Source organism: Primulina huaijiensis, chromosome 14, assembly GCF_012295235.1.
Source record: "Primulina huaijiensis isolate GDHJ02 chromosome 14, ASM1229523v2, whole genome shotgun sequence".
In the NCBI taxonomy this organism is placed as follows: domain Eukaryota; kingdom Viridiplantae; phylum Streptophyta; class Magnoliopsida; order Lamiales; family Gesneriaceae; genus Primulina; species Primulina huaijiensis.
Window position 1 is genome coordinate 13684055 of NC_133319.1, and position 19498 is coordinate 13703552.

Below are 19498 nucleotides of genomic sequence, written 5' to 3' on the forward strand. Positions count from 1 at the left end.
GGAAAAGAACTTAAACCTCTCAAACTGAGAAAATAAAAATCGAATCTTTCTTGACCAGGAAGGAGCAAATAGACACGAATAGACACCGAAGGAGCAATAGACACCGAAACGTGTAAAGTTAGTGCCTCCGCCTCTGAAAGAGTTTTGGTCCTCTACTGTACACAACACCAGAGCCAAATCACAAAATTTTGTGATCATGTGGCCAAACCTTGTACACCCCTATATCTTATCATGGATGGATCCATAAAATAGCTGGACTGCTTATAAATTCAAATTTGTGCTGGCACATTTCCGAAAATTCACGAAACTAATTTTGTGAAGTTAGAAATGCTTTGTAGATTTTCCACTTTTTACCTACAAGTATCTCTCTAATTACTTTCTCCTATCAAGTTGCAAGTAAGAGCAACTACAATCTTCAAATTAGCATAAATCAATTTATTAACTAACATGACAAATCATCATTGTTTAGCAAATATGGTAGATCGCCAAAAAGAATTACCTAAGATGATGGTTCAACTTATATGTACCTAAGTTGAGCGCTTTGGAGTCTTTGATTCTTCAGACCAAATGGGAGGCCGGATGGTATACTGTGGGCTTGGTTTCTCCTCGTTCTTGATCTCTTCATCCTCTAAAATATCCTTTGAAAAAGCATTAGGATTTGCCTTTATGCACTTCTGCAGAGCAACAAAAGGATTAACACAATCTGACCCTTTTTCTTCAGCCGTGCTTTTGAGGAAACAAACAAATGCATCGGAAAACTGTGTGCCACAAGGGCCATTGCGCAAGTCAGCAATGCAAGGGCATTCCAATGCTTTCTCAGCCTTTGCTTCTAAAGATTGGTTCTCATCATCATCTCCATATGCCGCAGCTTCTGCTATCAAAGAATCGAGTGAAGGCTGTGTGGAACTGTCAGTTGGTGTTGAACTGTCTGGATCATATGAAGCAACCGAACTTGGTGCTTGCCCCATTATTAGCAGATGAATGGAGAAATGGGCCCTTTGAATACACAAGCAAAAACAAAGAAAACAAATTTAATGTTGCGAACAAGTACAAGATACAATACATACAGTATTAGATCCAATATTATGATGTTGGCCCTCTCATTTTAATGGAAGTTAACATATATAATATTGATAATCCAATGACCAACTTCATAGGGAGAAACATTCCAGGAACAGTAGAATAATCTGCTGCTTAGTTCTGTAATTAGGGGTTGGGGCTGCGGTAGGGATTTTCGAAAATTTTCAGCTTTCGATTGCGTGGATATGCACCAAATTTCTACTAATTTTCCTAATTTTCAAATAATTTTTCTGAAATCTCGAGTACCCAACTCTGTCAACATTGAAATAATAAACAGCTGTACAACATTTCAAATTGACAAGCTGTAAAAACAAAAAATGATACACGAATCCACCTTTGTCGTTAGATTTGGGACTTGCAGTTTCCTAAACCTGAATTAAAACAGCAAAAAAACGAGAGCTTCCTCTTAGTACAGATTGGCAGTCATTTTAGTTCAACACAATCGAATAGACAGCTACAGTGCTTCGTCTGCTTTAACAAATTCGATGCTTGATGAGCCACGGGCAATAGCTTGAGAGATACCGTGAGAGAGACAGAGTAATGGAAACAGATTCCAGATTAAAAATTGAAACCCTAGCCGCCATGGACGCTATGAATTCAGAAGAATGGGATTGGGATTTGGGGATGATATATTGGTACATTTATATTTATTATTATTTATTGAATATTGAATTATAGGGGGGAAAAAATTAATCACACCGACCCGAAAATTATAGATTCGGGTTAAGTTTCGGGTTCCTTTAAATCAGAATGTTTTTAAAAAATTACCCGATCTGATCAAATATTTTTTATTACTCTTTACTCGTGGAAAAAAGCAGTTACTTCTATTTGTAATTAAGCTGATCAAGACAAGCATTGAGGTTTTTTCATTCACAACCAATTAGATGGATGCTTGTGTTTAAGAGAAGAAAATTTGAAATAATTTCAAGAGAAAATATGGATGAGCAATCGGTTAAAACTGAATCGATCAAAACCATATTAGCAAAATCGAACAAATCAGAATTTTTTTCGACTTATTTTCACTATTGAAAGCGAACAAACCAAGATGATCAAATATTTATTATTTTTGTGGATAACTGAAATAAACAATTTTTTTAATAAAAAATAAATTGTCTTTTCAGTTTTTTGTCAGAACCTAACTAATTAAGAAAAGATTCTAATTTGGACATGTAATGGCCATAAATAATTTAAATAATCTTCTTCTACGTACAAATTTGTGAAGGGGTTCATCCATTATAATCATTTTAGCCAAGGCTTTTTAACATGTATCCTGGTCAAATTTTCTAAGTGATAGGATAGGTTGGAAAGTGTAGAAGTGTTTAGAAAGGGGTTGAATAAATACTTGATAATTTTACACTCTTTTCGACTGATGAGTCGGTTTAGTGATAAACTGAACTCGGGAATCTTGTATGTCGATGTCAATCAGTTAACTAAATAAAATACGGAAATAAACTGATTGACAGATAAAATAAACTGAAATTAAGAGGCACAAGATTTATGGATGTTCGGATATTTCAATCACTCATACGTCACCCCTTCTATCTATGAGATAAGATATTCACTAAAAGACTTTGATCAAATACAAAGAATTGTATAGACCCACTCCAGTTTTGGACTTAACAATACCAAACTGAAACTCTTAGTTTCGATACAGTTTACAGTATTCAATTGAACTGAAATTACTTAGCACAACTGATCTCTATAGATCGAATAATACAACAGTAAGTGTTTGTGTTTGTAATCTCAATTTATAGCCTTGAATGCTATGAATGTGTATGCTGAGTGTAAGCTTTGAAATCATTTGAATATGAACAGAAAGCTTGGAGAGATTTCAGCAGAAGAACAACTTGTTTGATTATGTGTATCGTTCTTGTAGATAAGTGTTTTCTCCGTTGTTCTTCTCGACTATTTATAGTCTTTGCTTCCAACGGTATCAATCAATGTGATTTGAAACTTTATATCAGTTGTTTACCACATCAACATTCTTCTGACTGTAGTACACTGTTCCATTACTGAAATGTGGCGTTCCCACTATAAGTTACAGTCTTCTCTTGTACAATCTGTCGGTCGATAGCTACTTTCCCCAACTGATGATGTGTATAACAGATTTATCAGTTTTGACAATGCCAATAGGATAAGCTGACTGCTCTAAACTGATTGTAGAGTAACTGATTAGTTCCCAACTGATCATTCAGTCGACTACAATATTCAGTTAGCTTAGTTTAGTTGCCGTAGATTTTCTGCGCACTAATCTTCAGTTAGGCAACCGATAGTTTGCGTATATTAGATCAGTTCCTTTCAGTTTCCTTGATCAGTTAGTTCAATATATTTTTACGCTCAATTTGTCAAACCACCGAAATTAAGTTTCCAAAAATTTCTCCCTTTTAGGTGTTTGACAAAACTTAGAAAGACTGAACTGATCAAACTGAACTCTGTGTAGATAAAATAATCTTTTATTGATAACTCTTTCAATGTACATATTTGTACAAGGAATGAAAGAATAAAAGAATCCTCTAACTGAAAGAATCTTCTAACTGACTAAAATTCTACAAAATCTGCCAAATTCTTCAGCTGTCTTCTACTTATCTTCTTCTTCTTCTTCTTCCCCAGTTTGTCAAACTTATCAACCTTGCTGGATAAGGTACAAACTTCCGAAGTGACATTAGATATGGCATTGACAATACTTTCTTGCATCAAGTCCATTCTCTTGGTGACTACGTCCTGCAAGAAGTTCATTCTCTTTGAGAATGTTTCTTGGACGTTGAAATGAGCTTGAATTGTGACTCGCTACTTCTTTAACTGATCTATTTGGGTAAAAAGTGAAGTAACATCCCTTGTCACATGTTGTAAACTCTTCAAAGTGTTCTCCTTAATAGAATCAATCTTCAAGGTGTGCATCAATTGGGTTGATTTGATGTCAGAAAGTGATGTCATCAAATGGATAACGTTGGACTAAATGTCTTCGATCATGGATTCAGTAGCCGATGGTAACTCAGGAGACATAGCTCCAGATGATTCTGGTACCTGCTCCTTGTTTTCTTGATTAAAGATTACCAGGGCTCTGTCAGTTGATTCAGTCGCATCATTAATCATTTCTGAAACATCTTCTAGGATTGCTTCCTTTTGAAGTTCTGGAAGAAGAGTGAGATTATGAACAGCAGTTGAGTTTGAAGGCTCATCAGTTGTTTGTTCAGCTGATACTTTGGTTGGCTCTTCAGTTGGTTGATCAACTGGTACAGTAGATGGCTCTTCAGTTTGCACCTCTTCAATTTGTTCCTTGTGCAACTGAGCCTTTTTACTTTCAGCTTGAACTACTTGTTCAGTCGTGGCAGCAGACTGAACTGGTTCCTCGGTTTGTTGAAAAATCGGCTCTGCGGCTGGTTGTTTAGATAAGTTATGTTCGTCAACTGTTTCACTGGATAGAATGTTCAGTTGGATATCAGTGGCAACTAATTGTATGACCCCGATGATATTTGCCAATGATAACTCAGCATCAGTGTAGAGTTGTTGATTTGCAGTAGAAGATGGAGGAACTGAAGATGATTGTCGAACATCTTTTGAATAGAGAGCAGTTGCTGGCTCAGTTGATGCCGCAACCGGTTCTTCAGTTGGTTCTTCATGTTGTGCTGATTGTTCAGCTGGCTCTTCAGATGAAGAACTTTGGGTGTCTGTTGGAATAATCAACTATTGATTCATTTCTCAATTTTTGATCTTCATCTATAATGATCGGAGATCCGTGTCCAACTGGTTGTGAACTGCTTTGTCATTGAAAGCAGTTGGACTGGTTGGATCATAATTTTTGCGGAGCTTAGCAAGCATCTGTGTCAATTTCTTGACATGCACCAGATCAAAGAAATACTCCCTTCTTTCCTGTGCTTGAACAATTGAAGAAGAAGTGCCTGAAGTGACTATCACATAGCATTCAATCATGATAAACAAATTATGTCAATTGAATATGTAGGTCCTCCATCGCTCAAGTTCCAGATTTATATTTGGCAACTACACCTCTAGTTTCCTCGAAATAAATTCCAATGATCATGCACTCCCCAAAGCTTGAGATCCCAAATAAGCTAATCTTAGATTATATCAACTATAGTTTGACTTCAATCACATAGAATCTTACATCTTTACAGCATAGTCAACTAGACTCCTACAGTGCAATAGACCAGGTTAAGGAAAATATGTTGAAGGAAGTGTCCTTGCTCTCCAAAGGTGTCATTGATATCTTTATGAAGTTGGAATCAATGAAAAATATGCAAGTTGCCGCAGCTGGAACTCTTGCAAATTCAGAACATCAATTTTCAATTGTCCTCGAAGCTCGATAATATTAGCTCCCAACTGAATATTGTGTTTGAAATTTTTAATTACCCTGTAAGGGAAACAAGTCAGAAAAAAGAATCAGAACCCGAAGGCGTGTTTGTACAGAAGAAAGAACCCTCCAAGCCTTCTATGTCCAGTAAGCCTTCTAAACCCTCTAACCTACAAGCCTCCCTCAGAATCAAGCAAACATTCGGGAAGTCTTAGAGAGCATCACAAGAGAGAATGATTATCCAGATTTTGGCTTATACAGTTTTTATTTCAATTTTTGTTTTAACAGCAATAATTTTGTATTCTTTCAGTTCCTCTAACATTACATGAATTCAATTTTTCTAATGTTGTGTATAATTTTGTCATCACTAAAAAGAGAAACTTTTTGGACCAATTAACGTTTTAGTGATATTAAAAAAAGATTGTTGACTTATTGTGCGCATCTAAAAGAATCCAAGCCGGACTAAACTCATAAAATAAACTAAATCTTCAAGTGTGACTGTCTTCTCAAACCAAAAAGAAAGTCATATAGTATAACTGATCCATAAGGAACTGAATCAGTCAGGAATTTCGACAATTTGTGAAGTTCTCCATGACATTCCTTTAACATTCAGAGCTCAATTAATGATATCAGATGAAGATAATCTCCGCACATAAGAAATTTTTGATCCGTTAAATGTAAGCATTCATGTGCACTAAACCGAAATACTATTTTCAGAAAGGTTGATGATGCGGCATAATAGTTACCATATTTTAAAACGACTATCAGATTAAAAAATCGAACATTATTATCAGTCCTTATAAACATATCAATTTGAAGAAATTTCAGTCTATTGGAATACACTCACGCTCAAAATTATGTACATTCTCTATTGCTAGGTCTTTAAGAGCCTAAATTGTCAAGAATCTATGAAAAACACACCAAAGTTTTCATATTCGATCTTTAAGGATCAATTGTGCTAGTTGTATTTCGTTCGAAACACCTGTAACTAGCACTAAGAGTAGGGTTGTTCATCGTTCGATTTTCAGTTTTTATTTCATTTCGGTTTTTTCGGTTTTTGATTTTACAAATATGTAATCTGATATCCGAAACATTTTTCTTCGGTTCGATTTTCTACCGAAATGGTTTGGTTATTTCGGTTTTGATACAATTATTTAAGTTAATAAGATAAATATATTGTAAAATATAATATGTTATCTTTTTACATGATTTCTTAGTAAACATTTAAATATAAAGTCAAAATGAATTACATAATTAACAATCAACTAAATATTATTCAAAATATTTCATCATTCACTTATATCATCTCAAAAATATATAATAAAAATAAAATTATTAATTTAATGAAATTTCTGTTTTTTCGGTCGGTTCGATCTTGACATATATAATCCGAAACCGAACCAAATAAATTTCGATTTTAACATTTGTATCCGAATTATAAAATTCTGTTTTCGGTTCAATTCAGTGTTCGATTTTTTCGGTTTGGATTTTTTATTTTTTCCGAAGTTTGAACACCCTTAACTAAGAGTCTTACTGATCAAATTATTTTATGATAATAGCTAGGAGTTTCAGCAGACCAGATATAAGGTCTGCTGACGTTGGTTGTTTCAAATTGCTTGTAATCATCCGATCCTTTTAGTGATATCCTTTCACAAACAAAAGAAAGAGAGACTTAGGAATGTTTAATTCTCCAAACATCTATAAACAATTGTGTTGTGTAATTTATTTTGGTTTACCTAGTCTTGTCATTTTTTGAGCCTTGCCGATTTTATTATTCAACCAATTCAGTGAGCATAATTCGGCACAGCTACCTTACTGCTAGTTTAATGAAGCCTAACCGATAAAAACTATAATTCAAAGTGTTGCTTATCCAACATAATTTTTGGAGATTTCTGTGTATATTGTTTATTTACTCTCTTTCTAATCAATCTTTCGATCCTAACAGTTTTTTTCAAGGTCTTGCGTGTTTAGATCTTATTTTCTTGTTTGAGGAAAACGAAACCTTGGAATTTATTACTTGTTAGATTTGAGATTTTTCTTACGTTTTTCATTTATTAGCTTAATTATATTTTAGTATCAAATTTTTTTTTTCCTGATTTTCATGATTTATGATTATTCGTTTACTTGTCAAACTGACTAACTAGTTATATGAAATCCATAATTATTTAATCTTACTAATTATTGAAGCAATTAAAATCAATAATTGTTGAACGCTTGTATTTTTGTAGTTTAGCTTCATAAATCTTGTTACTTTTAATGTTGTCGTTAAATTAAACCTTAATCGCTTATGACAATTCGATATATTTCAATTGGTTATCTTATTTAATTTGCACACTCAACCAAATATATCAGTTACAAAATAGCAAGTTATATTATATATTATTATCATCAAAATTAATATTGCTTCGATGTTGGGTTAAACATGAAAGGCCAACGTGTCGTTACACAAATTTTCTTTTATCGTTCTCTCTTCGTCCCAGGAACCAAAAATTCCCAATTTGGCTAATATAAATTAAACAAAAAATAATTTTCTCCAAAAAAAAAAAACATAAATACTTTTTTAATTTCGTCTCCAATGGATATTCATAATAATTTGAAAGTTGTGAACTGATATATTATTTTCATAAATAAATAAACTTGGGTTCCAATTCGTGACCAGAATTGACGGCATCCGTTAGAAAATTTCCCTTGGAACACTGATTTGTTGCCAGAAAATATGACAACTGTAATGATAATACTAAAAATAATCTAATATAAAAATATCGCCTACATACATCATAATATAACATATGTCCACACTGAAACCAAATAAAGATACACACAACTCATATCCCTGTGATATGTTTTCCACGCATGTCTCAACAAAATGTTGTCGTGAAACGGAAAAAATTCGACAAATTGTAGAGGCTAGACTTTCTCTTCTTGCTCAAGCGTATGCCGGTCACCAAATTTCAGTAACTCAAACACCCCATAGACCTCTTAAATCCCAAGAATTTGTGAAGAAAAAATTGATAACTACTTTTTTAGAGATGGTAAACACTCACTAAAGAGTGTAAAATAAAGAATATGTTATTACTATTTAAGGTAATTTTATTTAGTGAGATAGCTAAAATGTTATTTTTCGAATACAAACCCCAATTTACATTAGATCATTTATAGAAATTATTAATTAATCATATCAATATCGTATTATTTATCAGTAGTGATGAGTTCAAGTTTTAATATATTTTCAAAAAAATATATATATATATTTATATAAACTTTTATGGATTAATTGTTATTTATAGTTCTTAATCATGATTTTTTTATTGCGTATAGCTGAAAATGGAGAATAAGATTTGAGACGGGGTGGAAGAAGAGACGCATTTGCGTATGTCCAGAACATTGGAAAACGCCGCGAGGCAAAAGGAAATAAATCGATTTTTTTGTTAAGAGAGAACCGTATGCCAAATCAGGAAGGGGCCATGCTTTTCTTTCTCTAAGTGGACCGTGTAGTGTGCGGAAGGAAAATAGGACATAATCAAACAAGATTTGTTGCAGTTTGGATGTAATATTAGAGTAGAGAGTAGGTGTCTCGTAAGACAGTCTCACAAATCTTTATCTGTGAGACGGGTCAACCTTATCGATATTCACGATAAAAAGTAATACTCTTAATATAAAAAGTAATATTTTTTCATGGATGACTCAAATAAGAGATACGTCTCACAAAATACGTCCCGTGAGACTGTCTCATACAAGTTTTTGCTTAAAGTAGATATTCAGGAAGTTAACTTGTGGGTTAAGCTTATTGATTCTTATGTTATATACAAATTTTTTTTTAATAATATTTTATGTTTTAGTACAATGTGACATTTTCTTATTTGTATATACATGCACGCTGTATTGTTAGAAATTTTTTTCTAAAAATCACGTTTCTTCACATATATAAACATGATAAACAAATATGTGGAAGCTAAATCGAGCGTTACCTCCAGCCATTGAATTATCTTTAAGTATTCTGATTTTCCTCCGATTGAAACCTTCTAAACACTCGAATCTCTCTATAGATGATGTATTATTCTGTATGAGATTGTATATTTAGGGACATCAAACGCTGCTATTATAGGCGTTTCTCATACCATCGATGAGTGTATCGGGAGCCAAGAGTCAAAAGAAGAATCGTGTACGCATCTAAATTTTCTTGGCCGTCGCCAATTTCAATTTGTATACGTTACTTCTTTTAATATGTGTCACGTTTTTCTTACATTCTCCCACTTGACACATATATCTCATTTACCATAGGAGAAAACAAAACACATGAATCATGGCGATATGTCCTCTAAAAGCGAGTATTATCTTACATGTATTACAATACATTATGTATCTCAATCTGTATAACTTAATGAATAAACTTTATGTTTATTCGAGGTCCAACTTTATTGATATTTTTCTCAAGATAACTGAATATGTACATAACTGAATATGAGAAATATCATAACTGAATGCGTTTCATTATCAAAACCAAATGTATATAACATAAATTTTTTATGGAATCAAATCCATCAGTAATTACCATATGATCCTTTAACATATGAAATTTGCATACCTTTAGGTTAAAAGATTATTAATTCAGTGCTAACGTGTTCAATGACCACTTGATTAACACGTTCTCCAACGGTTTAAAATACATTATGTCGATATACTTAATTCGACCACCGCTTTAGTCACAAAGACCATAACTGAATTGCAGTAATATAATCTTAATGGCTTATACATAGAATCCATAATTCTAAGCCCATAATGAAACTCCTTAAAATACACCACACAATAATGCTTCAATGACTAATTTTGACTCAACAGTGGAAGTAACAAATCACTTCCCAAATTGTCAATTCCTCTCACATAAGCATGTAAAACTTTAATACCATAAAGGTATCCCAAAACATTTTGCAGCTTTTTAGTGGTCAAATACTTATATTACTCTGATAATAATTAAGCTCCCACTAACCTTCTGGTATTCATAATGGCCCACAATATTCTCAACAAAAATTAATGAAGAGATAACATTGTAAAACCTGAAATACCACTAATGTGAGACATGTTTCAATCCATATCGTTTTCTTAATCTTGAAATATTAAATATTCATCATCACTAGAGAAGAATTCTTTACGTTGTTCGATGTTGCCTAATGAGACTTTATTTGTTTTGAAGACTCATCTAAACATGAATGACAATTGAACCAACTTTCAAACTTCATTACTTGCTATTAAATTCTTTTATCATTCAATATTTTTATGAGCATTAAGAATTACAAGATCATTACCAACAATTTGTGGAATTTATATGATTGATTTCACAACAAACTTTTTAATTGGAGGATGTTGTGAATAGCAATCAATACATATAACTTGTGTGGATGAATTAATGAGCATCATAATGATCAATATTCTGAATTTGATCGCTCCCACTGATCAAGTCATTCTCAAGAAATTTGGAATCTCTTGATTTCACAACCTCATGATTTGTGATGAACATGTATCTGTCATAGTACTTTGTACCCTATATCATCTCGTATTAATAGTGCTCATTAAGCCTGTATGAAGAATAATCTTCAATTTCACACTTTAAAATTATAAACTCGAATTTTAAAAATTAATATCAGAGTAATAGCAATATGCTGCAAAATTAATGAATACATACTAATGTTATTAAATGAAGCAATAAACCATATGTCATGTTTTACCTATGTAAATCATGATCTATATATGAATCACTAACATAAAAATTGTTTGTGGACTGAATTTTTAATTTAATTAGATTCATACAATTTAATGATATAACTATTGAATTATATTCAATTCTTAATCCTTGTTGATAAATTAAGAAAATAATTCAATATTGTATCCTAATTAATTATATTTAACATAATGAAATTTCTTGTGGGATAAATTTCAATGTTCAAATATAAATAATTACAATTTATATCCCTTATAACCAAATGTAATACTCATAATTTATGTATAATTTTAATTCAATCAAAGATGTTGTGGCTACTCTTCAATTAATTAAAATTATACGAATCACTAGGATATTAAATTCTTTATGCATAAAATATTTATTTTTCATAATTATTCATCTCAAAGTATTATCAAAATGATGAATAATTTTATGTAATTTATGTCTATTATAACTAAATGTGATTAAAAAATTAATGTATAATTTTAATTCAATTAAAGATGCTATAGATATTTTTTAATAAATTAAAATTATACGAATCACTAAGACATTAAATCACAAATTTTTTAAATATTTATGCTCTTAATAAATGTCTTTCACGTGATCCTTAGCCCACTTAATGTATAATTTTGCATAATTAAGGGTGCTGTGGCCAAACCTTAATTATTTAAAATTAGACGGTTCACTAGACATAAATTTTGATTTTATAAATGTCTTTTATGTGATCCTTAACCGACTTAATATATAATTTCTCATAATTAAGGGTGTTGTGGCTAAACCTTAATTATTTAAAATTATACGGATCACTTGACAATTTTATTTATTTATTTATTTTTATACTTAATAAATGCCCTTAATGTGATCCAAATCTGACTTAATGTATAATTTCTCATAATTAAGGGTGCTGTAGCTAAACCTTAATTATTTAAAATTATACAGATCACTAGACAAAAATTTTGGCTTTACTTAAATCTTTATATAATAATATTTAGTAACACAATCAACACTTTCCAATAGTGCTCTCAGGAAAGATAGGTAGTGCTAAGGCCCTTTAAATACCTAACTCCTAGTCAGAGCAACGTTCTTCAGGGAGACCAGTGGCAAGTCAAGGCAGTTTAAACCGATCTATGAAGAACTCCCTCAGATCATGTTTTCTTACGTCATCTTATAATTATTATTCAACTTAATTATCCACATTTATGTGAATATTAATAAGCCAAAATTTTTCATTAAATAACTTTATATTCACATTTTTACTTAATATGAACAAATACGTTTTCCATCAGTTTTTCTCTTCAATCAGAGTAGTGATAAAGTGAGGATCACATTTACGTGAAAATGTGGATTCCTCATCAGTTTTTCTCTTTTATCAGAGTAGTGATAAAGTGAGGATTATTTGTTCATTTGTGGACATCTGAAATATTTTATTTTAAATATTATATTCACATCTTACTTGAGATGTTCATTTTAAATTATAAACAACTCAATATAATTTAATATGAACATAATGTGAATATTTACCAAAATTATTTTTTTAATATTATTTGTATTTTAAATTTCAAGAATAAATGCAAGCATAATATTAAATTTGCATGTACACATCAAACACTTATCCATAATATTTGACATTATATCTACCATGCAAAAATAATTTCTAAACATGTATCAGAAATTACGTCGAACTTTGAATTATTTTAATGTGTACAAATCATTTGACCAAATGCTATATGTATACCGAATTATACATATAACTTAATAACACATTAATCATTATTTATTTATTATTTTATTTTAAAAATAATAATAATAAAAAATCGTACATCAATTATTAAATTGATGTGAGTCCCACAAAATTAATTATTATTATTATTTAAAAAATAAATAAATAATAATAATAAATAAGTAGCAAACAACTATCCTCCAATCATGCTGCCAAATGGTACAAGTTGTCATCTTCATTTGTTTTGAAAATTCATCCGACAACTTTTTCTCCATCATTAAATCATCTTAAATGCTTTACGTTATTATATTTGCGAGATTGAATCTCGAGTTCATCTTCAACCTCCAGACATATTCATTTCAAAATTTTCAGAAACTTTCGTCTTTAAAATTTCTTTTCTCAAAAATTTTGAAAAATCAGAAAACTGAATATTGTCATCTTCAAGATTTCAAGGTGCAACCGAGAACAAAATTCTCAGGTAAGTTTCCTAATATTGTTTGTCTGTCCTTTAAATTTCAAGTTTCTTACGTAAAACTTAAAATTCTTTTCCCAAAATTTCATGATATGAAAACAAATATTTTCAAGGTAGAGGTATCACGGTTCTGATACCAAATGTTAGAAATTTTTTTCTAAAAATCATGTTTTTTCACATATATAAACATGATAAACAAATATGCGGAAGCTAAATCGAGCGTTACCTTCGGCCATTGAATCATCTTTAAGTATTCTGATTTTCCTCCGATTGAAGCCTTCTAAACACTCCAATCTCTCTATAGATGATGTATTATTCTGTATGAGATTGTATATTTAGGGACCTCAAACGCTGCTATTTATAGGCGTTTCTCATACCATCGATGAGTGTATCGGGAGCCAAGAGTCAAAAGAAGAATCGTGTACGCATCTAAATTTTCTTGACCGTCGCCAATTTCAATTTGTATACGTTACTTCTTTTAATATGTGTCACGTTTTTCTTACATATATAAATAAAGACATTGAATATACTATAGTACGATGAGGTAAAACGTTGGCAGGATCCATCATCTTCGTTTTTCTTAAGTCTTGTGCAGCAGAAACAGAGACGTTCAGGACAAAAAATATGTTCCTGAGTTGAATAGCAAAACCAGTGGAACGCTTGGTAACCATGTACACAAGAGCAGCGAAGATGATAGAAGACCAGTTAACCTGTACATTGGCGGTGATAGCAATCATGACCAAAAAATTCTCCTGTTTGTTGGCATCTAACAAACCAACTTTAACTAGTAAAGCTTTGGAGATAAGGTCCATCAAAATTGATATTCCATTTTCATCTCCTTATTCTTGCATAAAACGGATTTAGCATTATCATTGACCAAGAATTTCAGATTCATTTGGGAGAAAACAGATTGAGATAGTTGAGAAAGATTGGACAATCCTTGGGTTGGCAGAGAGAAAGTAGAAGCAATCAAGGCTTCATCAACAGTAAAAGTCTTGCCACCCAGATAGCATGCAATATGTTTATGAGCAGTAATAGTGGCACTTGCACAGAACTCCAATAATGTATCATCATAGATAATAACAGGAAGACATAGGAAAGGTCCGAGACCATCAGCTTCTAGAGTTATGAATATCGTCACCATTGCATCATCTTCAAGACCATAAACAGAGTCAAAGTTCACTTGATATATGTTCATTTTGTAGGTTATTGTCAAACGTTTTAAAAAAACTGAATATAGTAAATAAGGGTTTTGAATTTCCAAAGTTTTTTTTTTAAATAACCGTTCAGATATCCTTAATGGATTAATCGAAGGGCTAAATTTGACTTTTTATATTATATGATAAAGACTAATGAAAATAAACTTACTAAAGATTCAATTTCATTAGACTGTTCTGTTATATATATATATATATATATAGATACATGATTCCCCTGAAAATATGCATAAGTCTAGATCATAATTAAGATAAATCAATTAAACTAAAAATATTTCTGAAATGAAATAGTTTGGTAAGGATATCAAGCAATTTGTTGTTCAATAGAAACATATTTCAATTTGATATAACTTTTCATGACGTAGTCTCTAATAAAATGGTGTATGATGTTGATGTGCTTTGTTCTATAGTGAAACTCTGGATTATATGTGATTGTGGTTGCACTTGTGTTGTCGCGGATAATAGGCGATTTGAAACTTGAATTCCAATCTCGTAGTTGCTGTTGAATCCAAAGCAATTGACAACAACAACGTCCAGCAGCCAAAGTTACAGATTCTGTTGTTGATTAGCAATGGACTTCTGCTTCTTACTGAACCACGATATCAGTCGATCACCAAGAAAGTGGCACTCATCATAGTCAACATTTGAATATCCAATTATATTAAATGTGGAATATTTTGGATACCATAGTACAACATTCTGAGTCCCTTCGAGATATTTCAGTATATGTTTAGCAACAATAAATTGAGATTGCACAGAGTCAGATTAGAACCAAGCACAAACACAAACAACAAATATTATATGATGTCTACTAAAATTTTCTTTTTTCCTTTTCCTAACTTATTTTATGAACTCATCTGGTCACTTCTGAAAACATGTCTCTATTCCGAACTATTTCAGTAGCTCATTGGTATACTTCACATGATTAATAAAAGTTCCAGAGTCTATCTATCTGACTTATAATCCTACGGAGAATTCCAGTTCTCTCATCATATTTATCTCGAATTTATCCTGCATTAACTAGAAAAATTTCTCACACAATTTAGGGTATGCAAATCAAAATATAATAGTATCCACATAAATTTGCACAAGCGAAATATGATTATTTTTAATGAATTTGAAACATGTTTTGTATACAGACCCGATTGTGAGAACCCGAGATTTTCCGATCCAAAGCAAATCAAGTAGTTGATATGAACTTGAAAGTTAACTTAAAATAAGTTCGACAATTTTTCGTTACAACTAAACAACTTGAATATTAACTTATATTTTCAGTAAATTTAGCTCGAGAGAATAACTTCAAAGCTCGGGGTTTAGCTCAGCGGGAGGCCAAGCTGTAATTAACCGTATCCATTGAGAAGTTACCACGGGAGGAATAAAACCCCAGCTCAAGGACTCAATTCGTCAGCTCAAAGCAGCTCAACCAATCTTGTCTTAACAAGAACAAAAAGGGAGCTAAAAGATGAGCCAAGAGTTTGGACAAATTAAATGTGCAAGAAATAACCTTTGAGATAACCCATGAAGGAGCTGCGGGAGGAGCTAAGAGCTAGGACATGATAATGATGCAAGAAGTGACCATTTAGAAAATCAAGATGACTCTTGAAGCTTGCATGGGATTTTGGACCACAATTATGGTTAGTCTGGAACTTGAAGAATGCATGGAGATTTGAAACACAATAATGACTAATCTTGGAGGCCAAGATTTCGACCAAGGGCTAGGTGAAAGGACTAGAATTTTCTATAAATACCACCTAGTCACATGCAAGAATGCACTTCAAAAATCCCTCAAAAAACTCCCCAAAATTTTCGGCCCTCTCCTCACCCTTCAAGCATTCGGCCGAACTCAAGCAAAGGAGAAGAAGAAAAGTTCGTGCAGTCCGGAGTTGCAATACTGCGTCGAAGTGCTGCCCAATTTTCAACAAGAAATTTCCTTCAAGATACTGTAAGTGGGCTTTTGGTTAAGTATTTGTTTCTATTTTAAACTTTGATATAAATAACGTGACATGCATGTTGGTATGCCCTTTTTTCGAAAATGTCAGTGTGTTCTATTTTAAATTTCGATCGATTATGTGTTCTCTTCTAAGTTTCGAAATTCTTGGTTCCGCTGTGTCTGTATGAATAACTCTGAAATCTGAATAGCTAAAAAATTCTGTCTGTTACTTCTGAATTCTGTTGCACTGTTACGATTCGAATTTGAAATGGGACGAGAATTGTAGTTCTGTTCTGGCCCCCATTGGTGGGTATAAAACCATGTTCTGTTCTGGCCCCCATTGGTGGGTATAAAACCATGTTCTGGCCTCACCCCTTAGAGGACTAACATATTGGGGACAATTTGACCATGGAAATGAGATGAGTAACAGTGTTCTGTCCGATCTGTTCTGTTCTGAATTGAGTTGATCTGTTTCTGAATTGCTATGAATCATCTGATAAATTCTGTCATTTATTCGATTCGCTTCTGTCATGATAAGTTAATAATATTAAGTTTTGAAAGCCTATTAAAAGGACGTTTTAAAAAAAAACTAAGTCTTATATGTATCTTTGGAATCGATCGACCCCCACTTGCTGAGTGTTTCCCAAAACACTCACCCCCTTACAATTTCAGATAAGAATGAAGAGCAAATAAATGAGGAGGAGCATGAAGCTTTCTGGGGTTGGTGATCGATGATCAAGAGCAAGAGTCAAGTTATCCCTTTTTGTTTAGTTTTCCGCTTTTCGCAACTTTGATGTATTTTATTTCATTGTCATTGTAAGACAATACTTTAATTATGAAAAAGACTGGTTTGATTTGATACGAGGCTTTATTGTTTTCAATATAATTGTTAAACAATGCCGGATGTCACCGACGCTTCGGACACGGGGCGTGACATTTTAGTGATATCAGAGCCGCCAGGTTCATAATCCCGCTGGGATTTTGATAGACAAAATTTGGCGAAGTCAAATTTTGGCAAAAGCCCAGTGCATCCCGATTTGAGTCCAACTTTCATCTGTTCTTGAAATCCAACTTTCATCTGATTCTTAAATTTCAAATAGACTCCAGAAATCTATCCCTTCAATCTCTTCGCAATTCTTAGTATCAAAATTTTTCCTCGACCACTTTGTTTCTATTATTCGTGCCTTTCTATCCTTTATACGATTCTGATGCTTTACCTTCGATTTTATCCTAGGAAATGGCTACTCCACGTACCCGTGCTCAGGCTTCCCTTCGCATGCGCCAGCTCACGATTGACAATAAGACTAGAGAAATTGCCACCCTGAAGGCGCAACTGGCTAGAGAAAAGTTGGAGAAACTGGAGATCATTGAGAGTAGACTCATACTGGAGACCGATGTACAACGATTGACTCATCATCTGGACTTGGCGGAGAGCTAGCTGCTGCAGATACCGACCGATTCCGCTCGCATCACGCGCTTAGCTGTTCTTAACAGGGATTTATTTGATAGAGTGGAAATAGAGCGAGGACGTGCTGCTCAGTCTCGTCAGCGCCAGGAGGAGTACAACGCCAGACAGGATCGGTACATTTCGAAGCTCCATGGCACTATGGACAGACTTCAAGATTAGAATAATTACCTGCATTTGGTGATAGAGAACATGGAGGAAGAGGAGGTAGCATCGATGGAGGTGGCCGGAGATGACAGCGCCAGTGACAGCGATGGCGGAGAGATGTTCGATTAGATTAGCATTATAATATCTGGGTTGTAATAAAATTTGTGACTAAGAAAATACTATGTGTACCAAATTATTTTGAAACTTTCTATTATCCTTCTATTGCATATTTAAAAATTTTATGAGTATCTTATGTATAAAATTGTTTTTTATTTTTATAAGAAAACAATATGGATCTTCAACGCATTATAAATGAACTTCAAAATCAACTTCAGGAAAAAGAGTCAGAAATTAAAACACTAAAAGAAAAAAAAGAGAAACTCGAAAGAGATAATTTCCAGTTAGACGGGAATAATGTATGCATGACGGAGGATCTTCGTGAGGCCAGAGAGGAAGAGAAGAAACTACGTGCGGACGTAAGACGTTATGCCGCTTATCATCTAGAGTCCGAACATCGACACGAAATCACCAAGCAAGAGTTAAACAAAGCTCAGGATAGGATTTTTACCCTCAAAATCCGGGACGATAGCCTTCTCAAAACACAACGCCGTCTGGAAGAACAGATCGCAGATCAAGAAATCAATGAGAAAGTAAGTCAATCAACAATACAGGAGCTACAAGATCAAGTAAACAGCCTTGATCATCACAACACACAACTGCAGAATTACATTGAGCACCTGCAGAATGAAGTGGTCAACATGGAAGAACTCGTAGAGCAACTAGAAGAAAACCCGATGGAAGAAGAAATTAACTAGGCAGTAGGCGATGGAGAGGTTATAGACGAGTAGAGAGAGGACTCTAGACTAGACATTGATTGTATTAAGAATTATTTGATTTACCATTTGTTTCGAAACTTTTGCTTGTATGAATTTCAAAAATTTATTGAAATTATTTTAATTATACTTCGTGGCAAACAAATTAATAAAATACATATTTATAGGATATGGCAGGCAGACCACCCCGAAACAACTGTAACCCTCGTGGCGCCAATCAAAATGAAAATCCACCACCACATCAGAGAGTAAACCTCAACCAAGAAGATATGATGGCAATAGCCACTATCGTAGCTACGACGTTGCAAGGATTCGTGAACCCATTAGCTAACGCCATCCAAACACCTCAAGAACCACAACCGTGTGGAATTAAATACCATTATGAATCTCTAAGAAGGAATCGAGTTCCAACCTTCGATGGAAACCCAGACCCGGAAGTCAGTCACAACTGGCTCAAGAATGTCGAAGCACAATTGCATTTACTGTAGATACATGAAGAACTGAGAGTGGAGGTTGTAACACCGTTTTTGGAAGACCGAGCTAGGAAATGGTGGGAAACTGTGTCGCCATCTTTGACAGAAGTGGAAGAGATCACATGGCAGATTTTTA

General features: G+C 33.1%; 1 protein-coding gene across 2 annotated transcripts; it reads right to left on the bottom strand.

The window, feature by feature from the left end:
* Positions 1-311: 311 nt before the first annotated feature.
* Positions 312-1723, bottom strand: LOC140956566 (mitochondrial intermembrane space import and assembly protein 40 homolog). 2 transcript variants are annotated; one of them, XM_073413356.1, is made up of 2 exons: positions 1452-1723; positions 312-996 (listed from the first exon to the last, which is right to left on the bottom strand). In XM_073413356.1, exon 2 carries the CDS (start codon positions 966-968, stop codon positions 528-530), a length of 441 nt encoding a protein of 146 aa, XP_073269457.1. In that variant the 5' UTR covers positions 969-996; positions 1452-1723; the 3' UTR covers positions 312-527. The 2 variants fall into 2 exon arrangements, with proteins under 2 accessions (XP_073269457.1, XP_073269456.1); XM_073413355.1 differs by having other exon boundaries at positions 1415-1723.
* Positions 1724-19498: the final 17775 nt, after the last annotated feature.